This window comes from Vigna unguiculata, chromosome 3 (genome assembly GCF_037176805.1).
Source record: "Vigna unguiculata cultivar grain cowpea cultivar isolate G323 ecotype 2 chromosome 3, ASM3717680v1, whole genome shotgun sequence".
In the NCBI taxonomy this organism is placed as follows: domain Eukaryota; kingdom Viridiplantae; phylum Streptophyta; class Magnoliopsida; order Fabales; family Fabaceae; genus Vigna; species Vigna unguiculata.
In genome coordinates, this window is record NC_140794.1 from 1,542,058 (window position 1) to 1,563,733 (window position 21,676).

The window sequence follows — 21,676 nt, forward strand, 5'->3', positions numbered from 1 at the left end:
TTATATTTTAAGGAAGTTTAATCAATTTGTAAATCCTCGTAAACTTAGGTATTTTTAATTATTTTTTTATAAAACTATTTTATTTTATTAAATTCTTAAAATTTTATACTTTTAATTAATATTTGTTGTTTAATTTGTATATTTAACTAGTTAAAAAAAATAGGAAATTGTACGAAGAGTCAATAGAATAATTTTTTTAATGGAATTCAATTAAAAATATTTAAATTTATAAGGATTTTAGATCTTAATTAAATTTTATTATCATTATTTGACTTTGTATACTCTTATTTTATAATAGGATGATAAGGTAAATTTTTACTCGTTTATAATCTATCAGCTTGTAAAAAAATTTTGACGCGTCAAAAATTAATTTTGTCGACTTCGTTCCTTAACTTTCTTTTATCATAACAAGTTTCTTTCTAACACTCAACACAAATAAATCGCTTCACACGCTTAACTCAATTACCACATCACAACACTCAAAAATAATTCAAAAACTAAAAAGAAAATACCATCACAAATAACGTATCAGTGGATTAAAAAAGATGAAATTTGATGACTCAAAATATCATTATCTTAATGCAATAATACTTAGTAAAATAATTAAATGCGGATAGAATCGAAGATTGATGAATGTAGGAAGTAGAAAAGACTTAACAACAAAGTGGGAAATAGAGAAACTCTCTTGATCCAAAACACTATCATAAATTTTGTTTTTTTAGTTTTGGTTACCTTTCTACGGTGAGGTTGGTATCTCAAACTCCAACTACAACCATAGAATATGACTTCTCTCTCCGTCTTTCCCTCACTCACATCGCTTCAAAACCCTAACTTCACTCATCCCCGCCTCTCCAATTCCATCTATTTTCCTTTCAATTCCGCGCAATCTTTCGTACCACTCTCTCGCCGTAATTTCCTATGCAGAGCATTCAGAGATCCCGGCGAGGACATCAAAGCGGTCATCAAGACCGACGACAGCGGCGGCGGAGATGGGGGTGGAGACGGTGGGGGTGACCGGGACTCGGAGAAAAAAGAAGGGCCTTTGCCGGAGTGGCTGAATTTCACTTCTGATGACGCCAAAACGGTACTTGCTGCTATCGCAATTTCGCTTGCGTTTCGCACGTTCGTGGCGGAGCCTAGGTACATTCCCTCGCTGTCAATGTACCCTACATTTGATGTTGGCGATAGAATTGTTGCTGAAAAGGTAGCCTTTTTGTTCATTTACCTTATAATTTCAAAAGGGTGCTGTTCAACTCTTCATGAACTTGTTATTAGTTGTATATTTTGTATTTAGAACTGAACCTTGGACGATATTCAGCTCGGATTTGGCACTTTTTACAGTAAGTAGAATGCTCTCTGGATTTAAAGTGTACTGATTATTAATGTTTAAAAAATCAATCGTTTAAACTTGAAAGTGTTATTATACTCAAAGATTGTCAAACATGTAATTGATCTTTATTTCAATCTCAAATATAATTTTTTAAACGACAAATGCGAGGGCAATTTATCCTCTGAAATTGTACTCTTTTTGACTTTAGAAAAGACGATTAAGTTTGAAACATGATGAGACTCGCTCAATGTTGATATTAACTACTTCGAAAAGGAAAAAAGAGTCCAGACAGCATCTTGTGTATGTGTGGATATGGCTTGTCCCTTGTTATAGATTGTCATATCAGCCTCTGATTTGACTTTCTGCTACGATTTATAGTGTGTCTGTATGTTAAGTGCTTTAGATTAGATTCATCTTCATCTGACAACTTCAGCTATTTGTTGGAATATGATAAGAATTTGGCGCTTTTCTATAATGTGTGCGGAGTTTGTAAGGTACTGTAAACATGAGTCGAAGTTTTTGCTTTCTTTAAGACACTACTTTTGAAACCGTTACCTGATTTTTTTTCATGAGTGGGTGCTAGTAATTGAAATGTTGATTCTCTGAAAAAATTATGTACACTTTTTAACTGTGTAAGGCATGAACCTAAAAATTTCTTGTTGTGAGACATATACAAGGTTATTTATGGGGATCACGATAGACTTTTTAACTTAATTGGTAAATTCATACTTTCTCTTTGTTTTGCTAAAACAGATTATTTTTACGGACTTAGAAATTTGCAGATAATAGTTTTTTTTTTCTTAACTCCTTCCCGAGTTTTCTTCTTTTGAGTCCTCTTTTTCTTGAATTCTTCTTCTTATTGAACCTTTCCTTCTTGAATCTTGCTTTTGAATTATTTTTCTTCAATCTTTAATCATTTTCTTGAATTCTTCTTCTAAATTTTTTTAAATTTTTCTTGAGCTCTTGTTCTTGACCTTACTGGTGTTCTTCTTCTTGATTATTTATCTTTTCTTTCTTGATTCTTTTACTTTTTTAACTTGTTGAGTTCTTGTTCTTAAATTTTCCATTTTGTTCTTCTTTTTCTTGAATTTTGTTTCTTCTTCATCTTCTTCAATCTTCTTTTTTCTTGAATGTTTTCTTATTCGATCTTTTTCTTCTTGAATTTTTTTTCTTGAATTTTTTTTTTTTTTTAATTTCTTTTCTTCAATTTTGTCTCATTCTCATCTTGGATCTTCTTAATCATCTTCTTGAATTATTTCTTTTAAATTATTTTAATTCTTTTTCTTGAATCATCTCCTTATTGAGTTCCTTTTTTTTTTAAATTTCTTCTCCTTCAATTCTTGTTCTTGAATTTACCTTATGTTATGATGCATCTCAATTGTAAATTATGTTTTCAGGTTTCTTACTATTTTAGAAAACCATGTGCAAGTGACATAGTGATATTCAAAAGCCCTCCAGTGCTTCAAGAAGTTGGATATAGTGATGACGATGTTTTTATAAAGCGTGTGGTTGCAAAGGAAGGTGATATTGTGGAGGTAAGATCTTTTGAGAAGAGTGATGGTATTATCTTTCGACGATGTTTCATTCATAGTCATGTTATCTTTTGTTAGATCTTTTGGTTTAAAGGGAAGTTTATTCTTTTCTAATTGTTCAGGAGTTTGGTTTGTTAGATAGTGGCTACTGACTATTACATGTAATTGGAACTTCAAAGTCGGGTTGAATAGCAATTTAGTAGTCATGTATAATGTAACCGAGATTCTTGGGGTGCTGGATTCTGCAGCTTAGTCTGAAATGTGATTTTGAGCAAGTGAATTATTTGCAGGTCCGTAAAGGGCATCTTGTAGTTAATGGGGTTGAGAGGAATGAAGATTACATTCTTGAACCACCTGCATATGAGATGAAACCCACGGTATTTATCCTGACATTTTTTGGGACGAGTGCTAGACTCTCATGAGAATTTTAATCTAATAATTTGTTTGGTATTGCAGCGTGTACCAGAGAACTACGTGTTTGTGATGGGAGACAATCGCAATAACAGCTATGATTCCCATGTGTGGTAATGATGTTTTTTTTAAGTATGCTGAGATGCATTCGTTATCTTTAGTATTCTGTGTTTGATAATTATGTTTTGAATGGAATGTGATTTTGTTAGGGGTCCCTTGCCATCCAAGAACATCATAGGTAGATCAGTATTTCGGTATTGGCCACCAAATAGAATTGCTGGAACAGTTTCAAAGGATAGCTGCAATGTTGAAACCACGCAGCAGGAGAGTGCAGAGACTGCTCTTCCTTCTCAATGACCACACTTGCCATCTATTTATTAGTGTGGATTATGTAAACTTTCCCCCAATTTTTGTATTCTTAGTCTTAATCTTAGGAAAGAAATAGAGGACGTTTGCTAAGTTCAAAAAACATCTATGTTGTAAATGCTCATAATTTAGATGCAAAACTATTTATTTCAAACTTAACAAACAAGCTTTGAAGTAAACCATTTTGTAATATATTATAACATGGTTCTAATATATATTCAAGTTTCAAGGAATTGAGTTTTTTAATATAGTTGATTTGATTTATCATGTAAAGTTTACAAACCTGTATTGGATTTAGAAGTTAAGGAATGTAAAATTCAAACTAACATCACATCATTGTCAAAGTAGACTTCAGTTAAAGCTTGTAAATTACACTATAAAATCTTAAAGATAATTCAGAAATCTGCATGTTCACATAATCCCTTGTGCTGCTCCAAGAAAAGAAACATTAGATTTTCAAAAAATCTCCAAGGGTGTGTTAAGATGGATTTGTGTAGATGTAAGAGAATGAATATGTGTGTTTTTTTTAGAAGATTTGGAGGATAAAGTGGGTGAATTTGAAGATAAATTTTATGAAAGTTAATGATTTGATTGATATAATAGATTAAAAAATAATTATAATAGATAAAATTTTAAATTCACCAAAATATCCTTTATAATAAAAGTTTAATAAAATTACAACTAAATAAATTAAAAAAGTTAAAATTTAAAAATATTTTAATTATATTTTTATATATTAATTATTATATATATAAATAAACAATAATAATTAAATATATTATTAGTTTATTATAATTATTAATTACTATATACTTTTATTAATTAATAATAATAATAATCATTTTATATAAATATTATTAGTTATTATATATTAATATAATATTCATTACATTTTTAATAATATTTTAATTATTAATAATTATTATATATATATATATATATAATAAATTATAATAATAAATCTTTTGTAAATTATAATTTAAGAATAATATATTTTATAATTAGAAGGATTATAAATTAGTTGATACTTTTATAAATTTTCACAATTTAGAAGGATTAAAGTTTTAAGAAATCTCGCAAATCCGGCTGCGAATATTTTTTTAAATCTTTAAAAAAGAACACAAAAATGTTATGAATTTATCTGTGCAAATCGGCTGATTTGTAAAATTTTCACAAAAGAACATTGCTTTAGGTAGGAGTGAGCAATGGTCGGGTTGCGCTGGATTCAGGTCCAACCAGACCAATCTGATCCAATCCAAATTTTTTTATTTTTTGAGTTTTACGGGTTCGGATTAATTCGGATAGGTCAAATGCGGACGGGTGAAGGATTACCCGAAAAAAATGTAAAAAACGTGACCAACATAGAGGAAGATGACTTCCGGCTATGGTTTCTTCAACTTCACCACCGTCCTGTCTTCTCTCCATCACTACGTTACTGAACTGATGCCACCGCAATGCCACCTACAACACAAATCGAAACAGAACAGAGCAGAGCAAAATAGATCGGAGCAGAACGAAGGAGATCGGAACAGAACGAAACAAATCTGAGACCTCGACGGCACGTGGGGCTGCTGTTGTATGTATGATTCTCTATGTGATGTTCTACGCAATTTTTGTGAAATAAAAAGTGACGATATATGATGGAGATTGGGGTCTCAATGTGACTGGGGATGAAGGTAAAGGTAAATAATGGTGGAGATGGTTTCGTGCATTCCAGTGTGAGGATTGTGAAGAAGTGTGTTAATTTTTCAATACAATAATGAGTGTTAGGCAACAGTAAACTAGGGTTTATAAAAATTTACTTTTGTTGTTAACTGGTATCACAAATACACGCACCTATAACCGCAAAAATAAATGAAAACGAACGTACTATATCAACAAGATTCACTCTCTCAAATCTCGTTAATTAATACAAGACTTTCTTACTAAATTAAACCTAAATTTAAGCTTGAGTGATTCAGTAAACCAGGAATAACATCTGTTTAAAACGAATTTAATTTTATTACAAAATTCAAAGACACAACGCAAGACTTTCTTACTTCTCGGTGTGGTACCTACCTGTGGAGTTCTTCTAATTTGAATGATACATATTTTACGTCAAAATAGTTTTCTCATATTCTTTTTAGTACGTCTAAAATAATATACTTTGTCTCTCCGTAGGCTTAGAAATTGGTAAGTACTGGGTTTCTAAACTGTTATACGACTTTGTTATCTCCTTGAGATTCAGGAATTAAAGTCAGATTATTCTTTTACGTCAAAATGAAGTTTCACATTAATACTTGGATATCGGTTACATCAAGTCTCCCAAGAATTGGTTCAACTTAAAAACAACAATTTTGTACAACACTTTGCTTTTGCATAAGAATCTTAAAAAATTTTGTAGTTATCTAACTATTACAAAATTTTGTTATCTTCCTACTTAATCAATGATACAAAGAGGCACGTAAATGGCCGCGGTTTAAACTAGAGGCCTAACAAAACAGATCAGCTACGGCATTAGCAACGTCTAATATTTGTAATCGGCTTGCACCTAGAGAAAACAAAATTAAAACATCATACAATATAAGTATAGCAGTATTCCACAAAATAAGAAAAAGCTACGGTAGTATCAATTTGAACTCAGACATCCAAGGAAGAATAAAAGCTGCAGTAGTTCTCAAGCCTGGCGAAGGCGAAAACTCTTTGGCGGCCACTGCGAATGTTTAGAGAAACAAGCCTTTGGATTTATCATCATTGTCGATTAACTTAATGCTGCATAATACACTTTTAAGAAACTATTTAAATATGTTGTTGTTTCTCTTACAGAGTAAAAATACTTTGCAAGACATAATCAAACTCTCAGACATCCAAGGAAGGATAAAAGCAGCATTAGCTCTCAAGCCTGGCGAAGGCGAAAGCTCTTAGGCGGCCACTGCGAATGTTTAGAGAAACAAGCCTTTGGATTTATCATCATCGAGTTGCGGAAGCAATATAGAATACTACAAACCAACAATATACACTGAAAATGACAATTTCAATAAATAAAATACTAAAAAAATACTACTAAATAATAGAGCACAATCCATAAAATCAAGAAACATAAATCCTCAGACATCCAAGGAAGGATAAAAGCAGCACAAGCTCTCAAGCCTGGCGAAGGCGAAAGCTCTTAGGCGGCCACTGCGAATGTTTAGAGAAACAAGCCTTAGAATATGTCATCATCGAATCAATAGAAAATTGCAGAAAAACTGGGTTTTTAACACACCACAAATCATTCATGTAATCATAACATATAATACGAATTACCAGAGAAGAATCATAAAATACAATAAGCAATAGCTGTGAGGTCTCAGACATCCAAGGAAGGATAAAAGCAGCATTAGCTCTCAAGTCTGGCGAAGACGAAAGCTCTTAGGCGGCCACTGCGAATGTTTAGAGAAACAAGCCTTGTTTGGAATCATCACAGACAATTCATAGCATAGCTACATTTGCAACAGGATAGAATGCAATGATTAAAATTGGAATTTACAGTACATGATTTTCATCATAACAGATTAATATTCCATCCTATAATGATCAGCAAAAAACAAATGAAAAAAGCTGACAAAGTGAAAGGGATGGATGACTTAAATGTTAGGGACGTATTCATCCCTAAAGCACTCGGATGCACTGCTAAAGGGGTAGACGAAATGTCCCACAAAGTCAAACAACAATAACCTAAGTAATAACATAGTCTAAAGCCTAAAAAATAAGACTTTAAGAGTAATGAATGGAAGGGTCATCAGATAGGAGCGAAAGACTAAAACTAAATATAATCACAGATTAATCATCTGAACTATGCTTATGATCATCACATGACCCTTCCAACATAATTATAACAGACAAACTCAATCCAAAGAAAAGAGTTTAGACAACAGATGAAAACAATTAACTACAAAATTCATGCAAATAACTAATAAACTACAGACAAAATGAAGACCTCAGAAGGAAGGCAGTAGTGATCGCATAATCATGATAGATTATTCATTACTATTTCACCAATTCATTCATCATTGGCAATGCAAAACAGAAAACTTAATAAACTAACATATAACTAAAACATCACTAGCTAGACTTAACTTAACAAAAACACAATCACTCAAAATATATAAACCATTGATAGAACAAATGTTCATAGTTGGCCTCATAGAGAAGATTAGTTTGATCCACACGGAGTAGTTCAGACATATGCTTGTCTATTATTTGTAATTTAATCATAGGCCCATTGAAGAGTACAAATCTTTCTACTGCCTACAATAACAAACATTGAAGAACAACTAAAAAAATTAAAATAAAGACAGACGCAATAATCAATCAAAAACACAATAGAGAAAAAGAAATGTACAAAGAAGGGAAGGCAGTAGTGATTGCATAATCATGAATGAAAGATCATTCATTACTATTCACCGACTCATTCACCATTGACAATGCAAAACAGGGAACTTAAAAGATTTATAAAATAATATCTCACTAAAATATCACCAGCTAGACTAAGTTTAACAAAGACATAATCAATCGCAAAAAAAAAAACATTCATAGTTGACCTCATAGATAAGATTAGTTTGATCCACACGGAGTAGTTCAGACATATGCTTGTCTATTATTTGTAATATAATCATAGGTCGATCAGAGAGTACAAATCTTGCTACTGACCACAATAACAAGCATGGATAAACAACTGACAAAAAAAAAACAGATAGAAACATTAATCAATTAAAAGTTCAATGAAGAAAAATAAATGAACAAAGAAAGGACTCAGAATATGGGTGGTGATATAGCAGAATGGTCGGCAAGGCCAATGAGGCCGATTACGACGAACGAGACCTTATCACAGAATCATCACAGTCCACTTTGATGCAATTTCAACACACACTTCAACAATCGATCATAATAATCAGAAATGAAAACAACAAAAGGTTGAAACAATTGAAACAAGATGGAATCTCATGAACTACAGTGTATAGGAAACCCTAGCCTCTGGATCTGGATGAAGAGAGGTGGGGCGTGGAGAGTGTTTATAAAGGGGATGGGGATTTGCTAACTAGGGTTTTGTGTGAGTAGATGTCTCTAGAATGTGCGGAGGATGCGCTCTCCTTAACCTGCGCCGCCAAATAATAACCTAACTAAACCAAATTATTCGGGATGTTAAACATTTAGCAAAGATGTGAAAAAAAAATGGAAAATTAATTTTGTTTCTGCACCCATTCCTTGATTAAATAATGCCAATTAGTAGTTAGTTTATAAATATTATATATATATATATATAATCTATATTTTTAATACTATAATATAAAATTTAAAATAAAAAAAATTGACATAGAAAATTAAAATATAAACAAAATATGAGGATAAAAGACAAATAAGTTAACAAAAGAAATAGCATCACCAAAATTAGAAATAAAAATAATTAAATTATATATATATATATATATATATATATATATATCATTATGAAGTTATTTTATAATGAAAGTATATTCCTGTACAAATTATTTTCTTCTCTCATCAACAATATTTTAATATTATAATATAAAATTTACAATAAAAAAATACTGGTATAAAAGATTAAAATATAAAAAATATAAAACGAAAGACAAAGTAAACTGGCATAAAAAAATAGTATCACCTAACTTAAAATAATAAAATAATTAACTATATATATTGTATATTATAAAGAAATTATTTTACAACAATAATTTTAATTGTATAAAATGAGAAATATTTATAATTTTATTTTATTTAAAAAATATGAACAGTTATTTAAAATTTTTTTAAAATTGACGACCTTTCTGTGGTAAAATTTTTATTATAACTTATAAAGAATATAAAGGATAAAATAGAAAATATACATCAAACGTACAAATTTTATATATTGTTATTCATTATATATATATATATATATATATATATATATATATATATATAAACGAATTCATGTTATAAGAAGAGGTTTTGTTATATAAAATTAAATATTGAAAGCACTACTAATTTAATCTTATTTCAAAATTATTAGATTCATACAGTAAATGAAAATAATAGTTTGTATATACAAATTGGAGAAAATTATTTATATGTTATTATAGATAAAAAAACCATATTTATTTATTTTATTATATTATAATTAAAGTGTATAAAGAAAGTATCTTAACTCAATCCTTGAATATGAAGAATTTGATTATACATCTGAATAATAGGGATATGAGTGATCCAGATCTAATTATATCTAAATCGTAAGAATCTGATTACATTAAGGATTTTTATTATATTTCCTAAATTATTTTCCAAGTTTGTAATTTATTAGGTAAGTTTAATTATATTTAAAGTACGTGATAAAGCTAAAAAATTTTAATTCAGTCTCGAATCAAATTTTATAATCTAAGTATTACAAATTTTCAAATCATACAAAAATAATTTACGTATGACTGTGCATTAACAGACTGTGCATTAACAGACATACATTTACGTCTGACTATGCACTAACAGACGTAAAATTTATGCCTGGTACACAGTGTCATACGTAAATTTTTACGCATGATTTTTTGACAATTTTACATTTGGTTAGAGTCCATGGCACATAACTTCATGTTTGTTTTCTTGGGTCAGACGTAAATTCACATTCAGTTTTTAGTCATACGTAAATTTATAACTACCGTTACTACGTCTGACTTAAACAAGACAAAACAAACAAAAAGCGCCAAACATAAAAGATTTGTTTTGTGTTAGTGTAATATATATGCAAAGAGAATACAAGATGTGGAAATGAGCGAGGAGAGGGAGACAAGGGTTGAAAAAAATGTTATGTTCCAAGAAGAGTGATGAACTCCCCCTACGTGTTTGTCGTTAAGAATCCTAAGGGGTATTTTAGATTTTTCATATATATAGGTATTTAGGGAATTTCAAAAATATAAATAGTGAAAATTATATTAAAATTAAATTAAATTTGTTAATTATAAAAAATGTTATTTAATTGAATTCACTATTATAATTATTATAAATATTTTTATTATATTAATTTTTGATATATAAATATATTAATTATTATTATTGTCCTTATTCTTCTCATTAATAATAATAATATTATTATTATTTTATTAGTATCCTTCTCTTTGGTTCCCATAATAGTCATCAACGACAAACATCAATAAGAGCACCAGCAGGCCACATCTTCGTCCCATATCACCAAACAAACCACGAAGACAACATTAAGGTATACCCTCAGGGACATGGTTTGAATTCTTTATTGATTTTTTCTTGCTCTACTATATTTTTAAAATACATTAATAATCACTAATTTTAAAGTTTGAAAATATATTAAAATTATCTTTGAAATACTAAATGATATGTTTTTAATACTCAATAAAAAATAAAATAAAAATTCCAACAGAAAAACTAGACTCAGCAGGGACAACACCACGAGCATGAGGCAAGAACACTAGAGATCATAAGGGCCACTTCCACCACACTGTTATTTCAAATTAAAGTGAGGTCATTTTTGTCATTCACATGAGTTTTACAATACATCCCTTCATATCCGAGCCTCTATGCTTTCATGGTTCGTTCCTTCCTCCAGGAAACCCGCGTATGCAAATTAGTCCCAAATTACCCGAAACAAACATGGGACAAACTCACACATCTTCACATTCATGCTTTAAGAGTGCATCCACCGAAACAATGTCAAAGTGATGAAATGACCAGTTTGCTTTTGTTTTATTCTTTTCATCAGAATCATCACCGTCCTTTTTCTACACTAGTCATGCACCTTTACAAGTTTGTGAATTGAGTTCCATTTCTTGTGATTCCTCCATCAAGTGTAATTTCTCTCATGAACTTTGTAAAATAACAAACCCTTTATTCAGCCATTACTTATCCAATTGAATGTTGTCTTTTTCACATGTTTACATTGTTAAAAAAAATACTTACCAACCATTGTATTTTTTATTATTCTATGTTGGATTGAATAATTCAAAATACAATTTTTCCCTTAATGTATAATTTGTATTCTTGATTGTATAATCCTCAATGAATATTTTATTCTGTATTCAAAATTATACAATCTTGATTAGAATTATATATCTTGGAATACAAATTTATATTTGGATTGTACAATTTAAAGTACACTATGCGATACAAATTTGTCTTTCAAATTGTATGTTCCATAATACAAAAATATTGACATTTAATGTTCCCAATTGTATAACTCAAAACATTTCGGAATTACATAAGTCAATAGTAAAACTTAAAATTTCACATCATAGAAAAAAATTGGAATTTTCAAACTTATACGGATGCAAATTGAAATTATAGGAGTGCAAGAAGAAATAATCTAAATTTATAAACACAAAGTGATGTCCAAAGCCCAAATTTGATCACTTGATAAAATTGGACTCGCATGAAAATATTCACTACGTGAGTCACACATTTAATCATAATAAAAGAAATTACATCAATAGCAAACAAAAGAAAATTCTAACAATTCTTCATTCTACCACTTTTTGCAATAAGAAAATGAAGATTTTTTCTTCCATGGAGGCTGGTAGATAAATTTGGACTTCCTTTTTGGTTTTTGTAATTGTGAAGTTTTGTACTCTTTGTTGGTCAAACAATTGAGAGAGTAATACGCGGTTGGCTTATTCTTTGTTTTTCCAATGCATTGTGAATGTGAATACCCAAAACCTAGTATTGTGTGAAAGCATGGTCCATTTCACAACCAACTTTTGCCAAAACTCATAAGAGGGAAATACAAACCCATAATTCGTCATAGTTTAATTTCCCAACCCAACTCACTGTGAGAAAGAGATTAACTTTTGCCAATTACTTACATAAATGATTACAATTAGTTTGGATTTGAGTGGGAAGATTCGTCCTAATCTTCACTAATTCGTCCTAATAAAATCTTCAACGTGTTTGCACAAAGTTCGACGCATAAGTTTATAAAACAAAAGCGTATATTGGAAATTCATTTTATATTGTTTATGCCTAAGAACATCTTCAAGTGAGGACGTATTAATTAATCGAATAAAGCATACACGGAAATGATATTTCAATAATTTAAAGATAACACTAATTATTGCTTAATTTAATATTGTTTATGGTAGGGATTTTGTTTTTATTTTCATAGAAATTGTTAAATCAAGCGAATGCTTATTACCAGACAAAAGATTACGGGATAGTTTGATGTCATCTGCAACCATATTTTTCTGAACAATTATTTATTAAGAATCAAACTTATAACTTGATTATAATATCAGTTGTTTGATTTGATGTCTACTGCTAGATCAAATGTTATAGTTTTTCGTTATGACATAACTCTTTATATTTAAGAACATAAAGAAACCAAATTTCAAGATTCAGTTATGACTTGATTTATTTAATTTTTATCACCAAAAAAATAATATTAACTGAAAAAAAAACAAAAAAAACATAAATATAAGATAATCCAGCGTCTCATTTTGACATTTCCAACAAAGAAATATTCGATGCATATATTCTTTTCAACAAATAACTAAACATTTAATATTATCAATGTAAGGCCCATGAAAATCCACCTTACTTTTCTGCCCTAAAGCTTTAAGGGCTGCCCTTGAACTATTGGGCCTTAGGGCTGGCCCAAAAGATAAAGCCACCCGAGTCTGACCTAGTTCCCCACTTTTCAGATTTCTCCTACCTTGGTGCTTAGAGCCGCAGCCGCGCTCTCTCCATTAGGGTTCCACCGTGTTGACAGTCCACCTTCCGTTTGGCCGTTCTTAGCTCACGTAAGTGCTCTCGGACTCGTAGTTTCCTTTCCTTGGTCTGTTTTTCGTAAGTTGTTGTTAGGGTTCTGAACTGACCCATTCTCACGTCGTTTTCCAGCTTCGAGTCCATTCCTAGAAGCTGTTCGTCCTCCACAGTTTGGGGTGTCGAGGTTTCAGCTAGCTTGTCCAGGTACGAGAAGCTAGAACCTCACTATGGCTGTGTTTATAAACTGTTTTGCGGTACACTTTATGATTCTTGACCTGTATGTTGTGGAGATCGCTTGAAATGGTTGGTGTGTTGTTGTTTTGTGCAAAATATGTCTTTTACAGACATGGCAATGGCGGGGACTGTTAAACTCGCCCAGGCGAGCACGTCTCGCCCAGGCGAGGCGAGTAGAGGCTCGCCTTGGCCTTCTCGCACAGATGGTCGCCTAGGCGACTCGCTCAATTTCGAGCAAGCGAGCGTCTCGCCCAGGCGAGGCAAGTCTCGCCTAAGCGAGAACGTGTAGAGGCCCCTGTTCCAAATTTGCGAACTCTCGCCTAGGCGGAGAGGACTCGCCTGAGCGAGAGACTCTCGCCTGGGCGAGACTCCTCAGCCTGAGCGACGGTCTGAGCGAGGATGCGATCAGTTTGGGGTTTTTATGTCTTTTGGTGGCTGAAGTGTATTCTATTGTACTACTATGTGATGGTATGAGTGGAAATTGCTCGGGTATGCTTGTATGTCGAGGTGTATGTGCCTATATATATATATATGATGGATTGCTATGTATGCGTGACATGATTCATAAATGATGAATGATGAGTGTTGTGGGAACTTGGCATGTGAGATGCATGTGTGGTTTGAAACTAAAGGAACATGGTATTGACATGAGATGAGACCCTAGACTCATGGGATGGTGATGATCAGATGTATGGATTCAAAATGTGATGCGTATGAGGAATAAATCTCATTGATGGGTATGGAATTGTAAACATGATTTTGCTGTTCTCCTACTGTTGTTCTATGAATGTTGGTCCGTGTCAGCGTGTAATTCCTTGGGGTCTCTAGGTGAGACCTCCGGGGCTACGCTTCAGTGGTCGGGACATAATTCCATGGCCCCTGTTAGTGGGTGTCCATGGTGGTGCCCCATCTGTATAACTAGGTAAGGATTCAAGGTAAGGTTGCATCCTGACACTCTGAGGAGCCAGTTAGTCTCACCTAGAGCGGATTGACTCCTGTGGTGAGAGTAGCAGGAGGCCTGAAATCCAGTAAGGGCTAACCTTGTGGTGAGGGAGATTTGATTCATCATGACACTTGTAACACATAACTCAGGATCGAGCAGCTCAGGGTCGAGCAGAGGTATCCACCACAAGTGCAAGCATCCGCTGAATCCGACCAAGTTATACATATCCGGATGAGTCGAGTCGAGTCGTAGTGTATTGAATGAAGAGTCATAACATGCTTGGTTGTTATATGGATATGAGATGATGAAAATATATTTGACTGTATGATGATTATGTTGTTGGCTCTAACTTACCCGTTTCGTTGCATGGTTGTGTTGTATGTGGCTGTTCTTCCTTGCGATGATCATCAATTTGATTGATGGGAGCAGATGGGCGAGGTTCTCGTGGTCAACAAGGGAATGACGATTCCGCTACTTAGCCAGCTGGGATGGATCTTATACTTCTTTCCCTTCATGCTTTCTTTAGGGTTATGGCCCCTATATTCGTGGTTATTAGATTGTAAACTTTTAGTTAACCAGTTATCCTACTTTTGTTGGCATCGTAGTGTGCCCAATTTTGTAAGGGTGATGTTGAGAATCCCAAGACTGCCTTGTTATGCTATCTTATGTGTGACGTTTCCTTAAATTGCGTTTATAAATTAAATGAGACGTTACCATCAATATATTAGTTTTTATGAATTGATTTTCAACCATCATAATGTTTTTGTTTTTCACAATACATGCCTGAACAAATATTTTTCCGAATAAGTATTTATTTACCAAAAAGTAGAGATCAATATTGTTTTATTAATTTGTAAAAACAACCCATCAATTTTCGGAAGATTGATACAAATTCATTAACAGGTAGGTAACAGCTCCCACTTTCCCCATTTTTAACGGGGTTACGTGTACTCAACGCGGAACCAGATAGACTGCTAGAATTATAAAACAAGTGGAATGAAATGAAATAAACAATTGCAGTTTGAATAACATAAAAGAAAAGCAATTTTTTTTTTATTTTTTATAGACATTGGTTTTGATTTTTGTTGGAGAGAGAGGGAAGCAGAAGGAGACAAGAGAAAGGTGAAAATAAGGTTGGTGTAAGGTTACGTGTATCTTTTGAAGTAGTGTCACCCCATCAAGAATAAGATCACTCAAATCAGCAACGGAACTGGGGCTTCTTCATTCTTCTGTTCATCTTCTGGTGCCACAATCTCAGCCATAGATAACAGATTGTTACACCACAAAAACCTTGTAACAAAGAACAACAACAACCGAGAAGAACCGTCATCACTGAATTAAGGATGTTGGAAGGCAGAGCTTTGGTGAAAGAAACAGACATGTCACCCAAGATGCAGATCCATGCCATGGCCTGTGCTTCTCACGCCCTTGATCTCTACGATGTTTCTGATTGCATTTCTGTTGCTGCCCATATCAAGAAGGTGCCTCTCTTTCATCTTTCTTTCTATTTTTCTCATTTTCTCTTCTCCAATCTTTATATGGTGTTGTTTTGTATTGATTATGTGTTTGTGGCGTTCGATTTTTCAGGAATTTGATAGTGTGTATGGGAATGGGTGGCAATGTGTGGTGGGATCGAGTTTTGGGTGCTATTTCACTCATTCATCAGGGACTTTCATCTATTTTGCTCTGGAGACTCTTAATTTTCTTATCTTTAAGGGGACATCTTCGTGATTTATGCTGTGTGTGTACAATCTGAGATAGAATCCAGGGTTTGGTTATGAGAGAAGGATAGGTTTTTGATTCTTCATCTGATTGTGGTTCCATGCATTAGCAGAGAATATTTGAGATGTGAGAGCATGGAAGAAACTATGTATGATGGATGACTCATGATGACATGTCTCCATCATCTTGCCTCTTAAATCGATCATTCGGGATTCTCCTATGTAAATGCGTGTATCGGTCCAACTATGATTAAGATGCTGTCTCTGCTTTATGTAAAATAAACACATAAATAAAACTGTCTCGCCTTTTTTCGATTCTCTTTTTCTTCTTCTTCCAGGGTTAAAAAAAGTAGATAAAGATATAACTAGAAATAATAATATTATCTTTAATATATAAACAAACAGAGACAAAGTTACTTTTAATTTTTTTTTTAAAGGAGTACTGTTAAAAATAATTTAATTTAAATATATTTTCAGTGTAATTTAGAAAACACATAGACGCCAACTAGTAAAAATCACAATATTGTGGCTTATAATGTTATTTTATTACTTAATATTTAATAAAAATAAAAAACTTAGGATACAAAACCATTTTTTATTTGGTGTAGGTGTGGGAGAGTGTTTATGTTTTAAAAGAGTGTCCGTCTATTTCTCTTTTCAAAATTTAATCTAAAACTTAATCGATCACTAAATATCTAACAACCATCTTTCTAATAGAAATGTTGTCATACTAATTCGCAAAACTGATACTTGAAAATTAAAAAAAAAAAATAGCAAATAAGAATGTAAAGAGAAATGAAAAGTTTTTGAAAGGAAAAAAAATATTAAAATTATACAATATTTTTTCCGAAGTATTTGAGTAAAAATGAAATTAAGCTAATAAATTGATTACAAGGTCCTCAATTAATCCAGTTATAATCAGGTTCTCTATTTTATTGACAACCAGTTGAGCCTCATCTGCACAAAAGCCTGTTCTCCAACCACTTTCCCACGTTCCATTTATCTCTCCGTTGCACTTCATGTCTTTTTCCATCATTGCAAATGTGTCATTATTGTACGAAAAATCTTCTTCTCCACAATCATAATCTTCTCTGTAAAATTTCAGATTCTCAATGCCATCACAGATTTCTTCCACCAACCTGCATAAGGAGATGCGTAATCTTGAGTTTTCAAGACTTTTACGTTCTGTCAGTTCGTAAGCGCAATCCAAGTAAAGCCTCATGTTGGCCATGCTGCAAACAGTTTCATCTTTTTTTAGGGTGTTGGGACGATCCACATCAAGATTGAAGAGCTTCTTTGCGTGTCCTATGAATGATGGACTCGTTAGAAGAAAATGTTTCAGCTCTGTCCCTTCTCTGTCAGCGTCGATGCTATAAGCACTGATACCATCATTTTTATGTTCAGATTTGAGCAGCGTAATGAGATCATCCCCCGAAGAACTCTTCCTCAGCTTGCATTTTTCTGTTGTGTCAAAAAGAGACAAATAAGTTACACAAAGACACAGAATGAAAATGCATGTTATGTGATGAAGTTCTCGATCTATTCCTAGTTGTAAGCTTAGGATAACATAATACAAAGCAATGACTGAATTAAGTTGTCATAATAGAACTATTATTTCCGACAGAACTTTCTAGGTTAGAAATATCAATGATCCAATAAAATATAGATGGAGGAATGCTCTTTTTTGGACACCATTTGTTCGGTGAGGAAGGAAACTTCGAATAATTATTTTGATGGAGACGGACCAAGACAACTAGAAAGAGACAAAAAAAGCCCTGTAGAAATCTACAAGAATTCAAGGTAGCAGTACAACTTTTGGTTTTCATCAGAAATTAGAAAATATAGTAACTTGCTTGTATATTGTTCAAGAAATTAAGAAGGCATGCTACTTCCATATATTTGATAAGCATAAACATATATACGATGCATCCATAAAAAATGCATTTTTAGTTTCATTTTTAGGTTGAAAAACTTACCTCCAATCTTATTTGTGAAGGCATCTGCTTCACACACCATCGAGAGCTCATCTTCTAGTCTAGTGGAGATTCTAATCTCGGGGTAATTTTTCTTCTTTTCTCTCTGCCTGATTTGTTCAACCTATGCATAAGAATTGTAAATTCAGACTTAGATTGAAAGTTTCACTTCATTCTCTGGTTAACATATATGCACAGAATAAAAGGTGCTGATAAAAAAAAAAACAGAATAAAACGTAAACGTACAGTTAGTTTAGCTGGTTCTGGCTCTGCAACAGGGCTTTGTTCTTTCATCTGATTCTTTCTACCTGTTAAGGAATCTATCACGGAATTAACCTTTTTATTGTCAACATTAACATCCTTGGAATTCGTAGTTTTTTTGTTGTCTGAACCTCTGCTCTTTAGGCAGGAAATCTCATTCTTGTCGATTCTGGATCCACTTTTCAGCTTGCTCAATTTTGTGGAGGGGATTTCTCGTTTGTACTGATGTTCTGCCACAATTGTAGGTTGTGAGATATCCTTTTCTGTCTGTTTTCTACTAATGGGCCGTACCTTCCATTTTCTATCAATTGTCTCATTTACATGTGATGTGTGACCAATGTGACAGTATAGTTTTACCTTACCCGCATATTCTTCAACAGGAATGCTTCCTTTTGCATCCTCTTTGAGAAAATTAGGTCCTTCCTCTTTCTTAAGCCGTTTCCTCATACCCTTTTCCATTTCTTTTCCCATGTTGGTGGAACTGGAACCTTTTCTATGTTTGATAGTTTTGGAAGAGAGTATTTCTCTTCTCAGTTTTGTCAACTCTTTTGGAAGAACTGGAACATAGGCTCTTTTTTCTGATTGCTGGTATATTGTACATTGAGGTTCCGTAAGTGAAATGTGAGATAAATCAACAAACTGCTTGGAACTGGTGTCATTGAAATGATGATGAACATGTTTGACAAAATTCTCCTTAGAAATACCTTTGAAATGCATTGTGTCAAGAGTTTCCCTCACGGGTTTTAGTTCTGGATTAACCTTCTCAGCTGTAGAATCATTGTTTCTGACCTTTGACATATCTATCTCACCACCCAACAGTTTTTGCTTAGCAGCTGGAAATGATTTTGAGGGGCCTTCTTCTAAACCCATCAGCTTGAAAACTAGGCTAGGTCCTCTTTCAATCTTTGAAGCTATTACTGATAAAGAAGGATCAGAAAGGGTGTCAGTCTTGACCCCAGAACATTGGCTTGTGCTTATATGAAAAGTTTCTGAACCTGAATGAAATCCTTCAGAGGTCTTTGGAAACATATTTTGCCTAACCAAACTCTCCTTAATCACCTTCTTAAGTTCCTCTTTGCAGTTACTTGAAGAACCACCGGCAGAAAGCTGTGGTCTTTGAAACCCCTTTGTATTACTTTGTTCCCCTAATGGATTAGCCTCTCTTCTACCAATCTTGTTTCCATCAATTCTGTCTCTTTCTGGTTTCTCAGTCTGTTTTCTCCCAAAAGAAGGTGTATGTTGTGCGGCATCCTCTTGCAACTTGCGAAGCATGCTTAGAGAATCTTGCAGACCAATAGTCCCTTTTAAAATACCTTTTGCAATATCTTCGGACTTTCCTTCACATATAATATCTCTAGACCATGAATCTAGCATATGATCCTTTCCGAAGACCTGTGTGAGCTGCAAAGATGATGGACCAACGAGATTTCCATCACATTCTTCGGCGACCTTCTTCTCCTCTTTGTATCTTTTGTTGATCAAGGATGTTTCCATTATTTCACTTGTCTCTTGCATTTTTGTCTTGTCCTTCACTTTGTGAGAACGAGTTCTGTATTTCCTGATTGTCCCACATCCTACAACTCCTTTTGGATCATCACATCTCAGAAATGATCTATACATGACTTAATCCTTGTTTTCTGTCACATAAATTGCATCAACAGACTGAATTTGTTTATATTCTAAAACACTCAACAATTCTAATAGTTTTTTGCAGAATACTTACATGGTCCAGTCCCCTTCAATTTCACTGTTTTATAGAGAATGTATCATACTTGTTTGTCACTTTGTCCCACTGAAACATCTGCAATTAAGCATTCAATTAGGCACTTAAATAATCAGTCCCCATCAACAATGTCATCCACAATGAACATACATCAAAGAAACATCAGCAAAGGTAAAAAAAAAAAAAATGGTCGGTATCGTAACATTTAAGACTGAACTGTAGACTAAGTTATATATATCCTACTTTATTCTCGTACTAACCATTTGTAGACAGAGAGAGTTGATATGAGTTAATCACCACAGAACTCATAAGGGATATAGTACATAGATTTTATAAAAAAACAATCAAAATAGCCAAATTGAAGGGGGAAAGAAAATGGTAACGCCGCTGAAGATTTCTCAGCCAAAACACAAACCCCCTTTTTCTTGATATACTCGTTATTCTTCATCCTCGGAGTTGATGCAACCTTACATTCCCATGTTTGCTTTCTTTTTCGAGAAAAAATGAACGAAACAAGAACTCACATGCGACATAGAAACAAAATTGCAACATAAAGCTCAAAAGCGCAAAAAGGAGTTACGGTTTCATGCATACCTACCCTTTTCTTGCCATTAATCCCAAACGAAGTCGTGAGATGTCAGAATCAGCAGAACAAACAAGATAGCATAACCCAGACGAGGAAGAAATGATGAAAACATAAAAGAGATGTTGTGTTGTTATGCGAATGAGGAACGACGGGGATGAAGTCCTACCTAGTCCTATAGGAGAGACTCATAGGGTAACACACGCGTGATGGATGGATACATATTTAACGTAACGAAAGTGTTTGCGTCACTTGTCACTTTCCAAAACACGGTTGTGAGCAGAAGAGGTAGAGTATAGTTGCTTACTTGCTTTATTTATTGGGATCAATTAAAGATTATGAATGCAATAAATGAGAGATAATGGTTTTGGTCTAAGACATGTTGCAGCAGAGTACAAGGAAACATAATTGTGTCAGTTACACACCGAATGGAAAGTGGGAACTGGCACTGCACTCTATAGTTGGTGAAGCCACAAAAATCAGTTCAAAACATTAGTACTGATTCCCTTTTTCTTTTCTATGCAAGACTTCTGCAATGAATGATCATTAAAGAATGTGTTTACTTTTCATGTGGTGTGATTGAACACTTGCATCACATTTCTCATCTCACTTAATTGTGATTCATTTGGCTAATCAATGATATGCTATAGGTAAATGATTCTTACTCCCTCGCATGAAGAAAGAAAGGTTAGGCCAAGTCAACTTTAATCAGTGTAATTTTTTTTTTTTAATTTTGAGATAAAAATAATTTAGAGTATATATTTAAGTGCAAATTTATACAATTATTTTGTAGAATTAAGTTAAAGTTAAATTTTTAAAATGTTATTAGTTATTATTAAAAAGAATTTTAACAAATTTTTGTTG

The 21,676-nt window shown here is 32.9% G+C and overlaps 3 protein-coding genes and 8 non-coding genes across 13 annotated transcripts; 2 read left to right on the forward strand and 9 right to left on the reverse strand.

The window, feature by feature from the left end:
- The first annotated feature begins 686 nt into the window (after positions 1–686).
- LOC114175730 (chloroplast processing peptidase-like) lies at positions 687–3,872 on the forward strand. Its single transcript, XM_028060517.2, has 5 exons — positions 687–1,204; positions 2,728–2,865; positions 3,153–3,239; positions 3,319–3,386; positions 3,483–3,872. Exons 1-5 carry the CDS (start codon positions 782–784, stop codon positions 3,628–3,630), a joined length of 864 nt encoding a protein of 287 aa, XP_027916318.2. The 5' UTR covers positions 687–781; the 3' UTR covers positions 3,631–3,872.
- Positions 3,873–6,254: 2,382 nt separating this feature from the next.
- Positions 6,255–6,378, reverse strand: LOC114180024 (small nucleolar RNA SNORD14). Its single transcript, XR_003603601.2, has one exon. It is a non-coding gene; the product is annotated as a small nucleolar RNA SNORD14 (small nucleolar RNA).
- A 95-nt stretch (positions 6,379–6,473) lies between these two features.
- On the reverse strand, positions 6,474–6,597 carry LOC114180021 (small nucleolar RNA SNORD14). The gene has a single exon (XR_003603598.2). It is a non-coding gene; the product is annotated as a small nucleolar RNA SNORD14 (small nucleolar RNA).
- Positions 6,598–6,721: 124 nt separating this feature from the next.
- LOC114180022 (small nucleolar RNA SNORD14) lies at positions 6,722–6,845 on the reverse strand. The gene has a single exon (XR_003603599.2). It is a non-coding gene; the product is annotated as a small nucleolar RNA SNORD14 (small nucleolar RNA).
- Positions 6,846–6,963: 118 nt separating this feature from the next.
- On the reverse strand, positions 6,964–7,087 carry LOC114180023 (small nucleolar RNA SNORD14). Its single transcript, XR_003603600.2, has one exon. It is a non-coding gene; the product is annotated as a small nucleolar RNA SNORD14 (small nucleolar RNA).
- Positions 7,088–7,173: 86 nt separating this feature from the next.
- On the reverse strand, positions 7,174–7,278 carry LOC114179989 (small nucleolar RNA snoR99). The gene has a single exon (XR_003603569.2). It is a non-coding gene; the product is annotated as a small nucleolar RNA snoR99 (small nucleolar RNA).
- Positions 7,279–7,391: 113 nt separating this feature from the next.
- Positions 7,392–7,481, reverse strand: LOC114180061 (small nucleolar RNA snR60/Z15/Z230/Z193/J17). Its single transcript, XR_003603636.2, has one exon. It is a non-coding gene; the product is annotated as a small nucleolar RNA snR60/Z15/Z230/Z193/J17 (small nucleolar RNA).
- A 113-nt stretch (positions 7,482–7,594) lies between these two features.
- On the reverse strand, positions 7,595–7,676 carry LOC114179988 (small nucleolar RNA U83). The gene has a single exon (XR_003603568.2). It is a non-coding gene; the product is annotated as a small nucleolar RNA U83 (small nucleolar RNA).
- Positions 7,677–8,408: 732 nt separating this feature from the next.
- Positions 8,409–8,505, reverse strand: LOC114180064 (small nucleolar RNA Z43). Its single transcript, XR_003603638.2, has one exon. It is a non-coding gene; the product is annotated as a small nucleolar RNA Z43 (small nucleolar RNA).
- Positions 8,506–15,615: 7,110 nt separating this feature from the next.
- On the forward strand, positions 15,616–16,590 carry LOC114176703 (uncharacterized). Its single transcript, XM_028061824.2, has 2 exons — positions 15,616–16,032; positions 16,139–16,590. The coding sequence occupies exons 1-2, from the start codon at positions 15,895–15,897 to the stop codon at positions 16,280–16,282; spliced, it is 282 nt and encodes a 93-aa protein (XP_027917625.1). The 5' UTR covers positions 15,616–15,894; the 3' UTR covers positions 16,283–16,590.
- A 468-nt stretch (positions 16,591–17,058) lies between these two features.
- LOC114176718 (uncharacterized) lies at positions 17,059–21,235 on the reverse strand. Of its 3 annotated transcripts, none has more exons than XM_028061846.2 (5): positions 20,828–21,235; positions 20,230–20,307; positions 18,492–20,143; positions 18,249–18,369; positions 17,059–17,733 (listed from the first exon to the last, which is right to left on the reverse strand). In XM_028061846.2, exons 3-5 carry the CDS (start codon positions 20,124–20,126, stop codon positions 17,144–17,146), a joined length of 2,346 nt encoding a protein of 781 aa, XP_027917647.2. In that variant the 5' UTR covers positions 20,127–20,143; positions 20,230–20,307; positions 20,828–21,235; the 3' UTR covers positions 17,059–17,143. The 3 variants fall into 3 exon arrangements, with proteins under 3 accessions (XP_027917647.2, XP_027917649.2, XP_085526849.1); XM_028061848.2 differs by having other exon boundaries at positions 20,824–21,235; XM_085670723.1 differs by having other exon boundaries at positions 18,492–20,307; positions 20,824–21,235.
- Between the last annotated feature and the right edge of the window lie 441 nt (positions 21,236–21,676).